Below are 6,445 nucleotides of genomic sequence, written 5' to 3' on the forward strand. Positions count from 1 at the left end.
CCAATGGGTTGAAGCCCCAAGACTCCCCTCCCTGCTGGGTAGGTAGAGAAGGTGGGTGGTCATGCAAGGCTCTGCAAGCCACAGTTTAACTGTAAGAGAATTGCAGAATTTTGTAGAATAATATTTAATTTTTTGATGCAGAACCCCCCCCCCCCCAGGAGTAACTTACTTGGTGAGGCTTAATGCTTGAAAAGCATTTTGAGATCCTCATATGAAAAGTACTGTGCAGAAGCACAGTATGTTAGTTAATACAGAGATCAGACCAAGATATCAATATTGCGTACAAATCAGCAATAAAAATATGCTATTTCTTTTCTACCTGCAGCATTACTGGAAAATCCTAATCACTTACTGAACACCATGACATTGCTTCTACAGATTTCTTTTTTCTCTTACTTTCAGGACAGCAGAATGGCCTCTGTTGTTGTGGGTTCCATACAAGTGTTTTTCACAGCTGTGGCTGCACTTATTATAGATAAAACTGGGCGAAAAGTACTGCTTTCTATTTCAGGTAAAAAAAACACAAAACCGCTGTATCTTAAAATATAAAACACATGAAATGAGATGGCTGGTTTGAATCAATGCAAATGGACGAGGGAACGTCTAGACACTGGTTTGTCTTCTCCAAACCATACTTAAGAATCTGTCTCTTCGGAGAATGTGACTGAAGGAGCTAAAGACCTAGGTCCAGACTTCTCCAGTGTCCTGCATCTTTTTGTCTCTGGTTTGTGCCCTTAACTTCCACTGTATCCTACATTGTAGGAATCCTGCTTCCATGTTGCCAGTTAATAACTGAGAACTTAAGATCCAGAAGCAATACAATGAGTTCTAAACACTCTGTGAGGCCTTTTTATTTAAAGGCTGGGACAATGAAGAAAGTGTCTTTCATCATGCAAAAACTTGCCTGCATTTTAACATTCCAAACTTGGGTCAGATATGCAAAAGCTTAAAGATACATTCTGTTGGTAAATGTCCTCTTTTTAAGAACAATGTTTGTAATACCAAAACTATCCTTGCTAGCCTACTGCATGAAGGTTTGTAATTATGCAGTGAACTGGTTTTATTGTAAAACTTAACTTGAAACTTCTGTAGACATAGGCTGGTGATTTAGAAGAACAGTTGTGATCAACTTATACACTGCACTAGAGAGTTATTCTTTCTTTCTGGGCCAGCTCTCCTCACTCTTGCCTTCTTCCCTTTAAGATTTAAAAGATAATTATAATCTCTCATTTCAGATAATGCAAGGGAGAGATCTTTCCAAAGAAGTTTGCTTTTAGTTACATTAAAATACCATTGTCTTCTGAAATTAGTGAACATTTCTTGTTTACTTGTGCCTGTTTCACAAATAGGTTTGGTAGTATCAAACATGCATATATGTATACAGTATATTTGAATCCTGTAATTGTATGTATATTCACAATGATTGCTGAGGTGGTTGTAATTCTAGGTACTGGTACTTTTTGTATGTGGTTTTTTTTTTTTTTTTTTTGTGATCTCTCACCTGAGTCAGCCTGTAGCAAATAGTTCCAGAGGTAGTTTCTAAGGATGCTATTCTTATACAATCATTGTGGGCAAAGCACAAATGTGAGGAACTTCCATAAGAGGCTTGTTGTTGTGTTTGTGTTTGTTTTTTTTTTGTATTTAATTTACCACTTCTGGTCTCTCAGATACAAATCTTTTCCAAATGGCAATAAATCTGCAGTTGGTTGTTCTTCACTTTTGCAGGGGTCATTATGGCTATCAGCACTGCAGCATTTGGGTTGTACTGTAAAGTGGTCCTTCCAAGCCCTAGGAATTCATCACAACCTGACTTACTGACTACACCAAATTCAGTATCTGCAGGAGCAGAAAACAACCTAGCATGGTTGGCTGTAGTGAGCTTGGGGCTGTTCATCACTGGTGAGTGGTCTGCCACTGTAATCAGGGGCTATGCAAAAAAAAAAATTGTCAGCAACTATAAAACACTGGAGCCAGGACCACTGTATATCTCGGAAGTTCTCAAGTATGGCCTTACAATAGTACTGATCACCTGTGACCTCTGTTGACTCAGCTAAAAGTGTGAGAGCACAACACTTCTTGGGGATCAAGATATAAGGCTCTGCTTCTGCAGTCTGTACTTCACTCAGCAGGGACTCCTGCAGGGGCGTAGGATATTGATTAATCAGCCTGGACTACATTCTTAGAAATTGCACTTAAATATGTTTGGGGTTTTTTTTGGAGGTTTTTTTAAGCTATGAATCTGGGTTTTATTAGAAGAAAGTGACCTTTCTAACTGAAATTTTGAAAGAGACACAGTGGCATAAGGGAATCGTTGAGCAGTGTAACGTTTAGCGATTACAGCTGAGCAGCAACTGAACTAGCAAAAAGGCAAAGGTCCTTAAGTTTAGGAAACTAGTTTTCCATTCCCATAGTTATTTTTAACATGCTTTGTGCCTTTGCTTATGCTGCTTGATAGTGATCCTACATATTATTTTTACTCTGTTCGCAACCGGTAACAAGTATTATTATTTTTTTTTTTTTCTTCCTGCACTAGTCAAAGTGAGGTAACTTTTAGGTTAGTGCAGGGCAATTGAAGTTAAAAATGTAGATTTAGTTTGAACAAACCTCCACTTCAGAGAGAGGAAGCAAAAAAAACCCAAACAAACAAAAAACCCTCTCATTTATCTCAGCATGTTATCAGATGCTGGGGTTAATAATTTTGGGGGTATTGTTGCAACAAGTATGTACCAGGTTTGGAGTGTGCATTTTGTTACTTTCTAAGTGAACTGTTCCCTGTACAGCAGTCTGACAGGACAGTAGTTAGAGTTTGGGTAGAATTAACACTTATCACAGAACAGGCTTTGGCATTATTCACAACTTGCTTCTTTAAATGCAAAACCAGTTTACTCTTTCACCTTTATTTTCAATTTCAGGTTTTGCCCTTGGTTGGGGTCCCATTCCATGGCTGGTGATGTCTGAAATATTCCCACTTAAAGCTAGAGGGATTTCCAGCGGTGCCTGTGTCTTAACAAACTGGTTTATGGCTTTTTTAATAACCAAGGAATTTCATGATCTTACAGTAAGCACCATGTAACCATAATTATGAATCTTACCCCTTATGATTGATGGTGAAAGTTGATAAACGATGCTGTTGGCAAATCACTAAGCTATGCTCTTCCCTGGTAATGTGGTATTGCAAGTAGTCCTGTGCAGCTTTGTTTTTTCTAATAATTTTCTTTTTCTTTCAGGGCTTCCTGACTTCCTATGGCACTTTCTGGCTTTTCTCTGTCCTCTGTATCCTAAATGTAATTTTTACTGTCCTGTATGTGCCTGAAACAAAAGGAAGGACTTTGGAACAAATAGAGGCTCACTTTCGAAGATTACCTGCGACCTGAGGTTCTTTACCTGTAGGAAAGTTTCCTAATCGGTTACTGTTCGTGTTATTGCCTAAACTTTTCCAAGAAAGATCCTCTGGATTAGTAGGCTGCACGTGAATTTGTGATGTGTTTACACTTAGTTTAAATATTGTTAACTTTGGCAAAAATCTGAATTGCACTATATGGAGAACCAAAACATTGTTCTCACATGCTGTACACATTCAGCTTCTTTCAGGTTTACAAAGTAGCAATTGCTGCTAATTCACTGTGATATGAGTTATTCTCTCCTTTTCCCAGGTCTTGGACCTTCATTTGGGCTGTCCCTGTTTCTCTCTGTTTCCAATGTTCCCTTTACCTACTGTAGATTAGTTATGAACAACTGCTTTTAATGGATTAGCTGGTATGCTATTCATTCTGTCTCTCATTACATGAGCCAGTCCTGTGTGTTTATGGATTGGAAGGAATCCCTTCTTCCCTGGCCCTGTGCTGGTGCTCAGCACAGTATGTAGTACAAATGAAACCTGTTACTGTCTGAACTGCATTAATTTCATATCCTATTTTAGTTCTTCCACTGTCTTCATCTGTGCTTGTATGGGTAGTGGCCTGACTACTGAACAAAAGCCAGGCCCTTGGTGAGTACAACAGTCCTGCAATTAATGCACTAGCCATCAGCCCTCTTCCAATGTTTTATGCCTGATAAATTGCTGAACACCCTCTAAGAGCCTTAACTTCAGGAAAGGGTTTGAGCACCGCAGGGAAAAATATCATGATATTTAGTTGTAATCTTTCAGGAAAACCAGAGCATTTTAAAATTTCAAATAAGTACCTTCAGAGGTGGTAACACTTGACAATGGAAGGTGTGTTGCTTCTGCTCAGTGGGGAGGGGCTTCATCCCTGAGACCTTCACCCAGCTTACACAGCCCTTCAGCATTTGGTGGGGCTGCACCATCTGGGACCTGACAACAGTTCTCTCTGTCCCAGGATCTCGTGTCCCCCCCCACCCCCCCCCCCAAGGAATGTCTTGCCATTGACCAACTGGGGGTCCTAGGGGCCTGAACCCAAGAGCCTCCACACAGTCATATAGGTTGGGGTCAGGAGGGGGAGCCTGTCCACCACCCCACCCATCTGGCTGATGGCATCTATGGCCTTGGGACCCAGCAAGGGAGCTAGACACCAGGGCTTTTCCGCAGAGTGCCCCTGGTTCACATCACCAGCCTGCTCAACAGCAGTGAGGTAGGCACCCACATCCCCCCGCTCCTTAACCAGGGGCAGCAATTTATATAGAGGTTCCCTGTGGAACTGGCACCCCGCGGTCTATCCCTACTCACCCCTGCGAGGTCCCCTGTGCTTCTCTGCTCACCAGTTCATGCTGCTGCTGCTTCTCCTGCAGCTTTCTTGGGCTCTCGCTGTCTCTCACAGTCCTCTCGTGCTCTCGGACTCAGCTCCAATTCCATCAGTCTCCGATCCCCTGATGGGGAACCCGATCGTGAAGACCCCCATTTGGTTGGGGACAGGAGTCTTAGGGATACCTGGCTACCACTCCAGCTGCTCCCAGATCCTGCTGTAGCCCCATTTGGGTCAGAAATCTGTTCCTTAGAGCGGTCATCATCCTCCAGCTGCACGATTAGCTGTGCTTTGCTGAACTTTCCAATGCGCAACCCTCTCTTCTTGCACAGGATTACAATGTCCTTAAGGAGACAGTGATAGGCCATCACTTCACTGTTCCCAAGTTGCTGTGGACCCACAGGCCTGTGTGCTCTCAGCTCCCCATGGTTTTCCGGGAGAACCCCTAGTGTGCCAGCCCTTCTCGAGGTCACCACCTCTTTGCCAGGATCGAACTGCAGCCTCCTCCGCCCCTTGGACTGCTCGCTGCAATCCCCAGGGGAACCCTGTTACTGCAAAAGTCCTTCTCGCTCCTAGGGCCAAGCCGCAGGCGGCTCCGCCGCCCCTGAGACTGCTCACCGCAGTCCCCGGGGGACCCCATTACTGCACAGTCTTTTTTGCTGGTTACACACTCAGAGGGGTTAAGTGTAGCTCCTCCACCCCCCTGAAACCGCTCCTCTCTAAGCCTTCAGCACACCTGGTCCTCGTCAATCCCCCTTCATTTTACTGCTCCCCAGTCACTTACTGCAGGAAGCACCGTCCACAGGGTGCAGTACATCCCACGGCTAGCACCAGTTGTCACGGAGTCCCCGGGCGATGCTCTGGAACTGCTCCCTATGAAGCCAGCAAGGACTCAGGGGGAGCCTCCTCTCTGTGAGCAGACTGTCTTCAGGGCAAAAAGCTCAGACAGCTTCCACTTTCCTGGGTCTGACTTCGGAGCATTCAGCATCCCCTGCCCCTCTGTACGCTTCCCACAGCAAGTCTGCCCAGGCGGGGTCCTGGGGAAGCCAGAGGATCCTGCCCCCCAACTTTGCAGTCAGATGTGACTCTTAGCCAGCCAGTAAAACAGAGGTTTATTAGATGACAGGAACATGGTCTAAAACAGAGCTTGTAGGTACAGAGAAGAGGACCCCTCAGCCGGGTCCATTTTGGGGGGTAGTGAGCCAGACAACCACGTCTGCACTTCACTCCCCATCCCCAGCCAGCCCAAAACTGACTTGCTCTCCACCCCCTCCTCTGGGCTTTGTCCCTTTCCCAGGCCAGGAGGTCACATGATTCCTTTGTTCTCCAACCCTTTAGCTATCACCTTGCAGGGAGGAAGAGCCCAGGCCATCAGTTGCCAGGAGACAGAGTGTCAGCCATTTTTGTACACTGGCCCTTTACTCTGCAACAATTACACCCCCTTATCCTACCTAGAGACTTAAGAAATGCACAGGGGAAACTGAGGCACCCCTAGAGTATTCAGAGGAAACATTAAGAACAGTCCCACTTCATCACAAAAACAGTTGTGGTTCACAGTGATGGTCATCTCATGGAAATACCTCCTTTTTCACTGACTAATTTTCAAAAGAAGGGCAAGAAGAAAATTTCATAGTAGTGTCCATATTCCATAACTACATTTTAAGAAATATATTAACAATTGTCTAATCAGATGTACTTACAAGTAGAATCTCAGTGGGAGTTACTTAGCCATTCAAACAGTCTTA

At 44.2% G+C, this 6,445-nt stretch overlaps 1 protein-coding gene across 2 annotated transcripts in view; it reads left to right on the top strand.

Moving 5' to 3' along the window:
* SLC2A8 (solute carrier family 2 member 8) overlaps nucleotides 1-4,162 on the top strand; it is a 19,285-nt gene extending 15,123 nt beyond the window's left edge. For both annotated transcript variants that reach the window (XM_074973516.1, XM_074973519.1), the window contains exons 8-11: nucleotides 403-511; nucleotides 1,726-1,899; nucleotides 2,913-3,058; nucleotides 3,228-4,162. In XM_074973516.1, coding sequence (XP_074829617.1) covers nucleotides 403-511; nucleotides 1,726-1,899; nucleotides 2,913-3,058; nucleotides 3,228-3,374 — 576 coding nt within the window. In that variant the 3' untranslated portion in view covers nucleotides 3,375-4,162. The remainder of the gene's footprint in view (nucleotides 1-402; nucleotides 512-1,725; nucleotides 1,900-2,912; nucleotides 3,059-3,227) is intronic.
* Nucleotides 4,163-6,445: the final 2,283 nt, after the last annotated feature.

The sequence above is a fragment of the Natator depressus genome, chromosome 16 (genome assembly GCF_965152275.1).
Source record: "Natator depressus isolate rNatDep1 chromosome 16, rNatDep2.hap1, whole genome shotgun sequence".
NCBI classification, from domain to species: Eukaryota; Metazoa; Chordata; order Testudines; family Cheloniidae; genus Natator; species Natator depressus.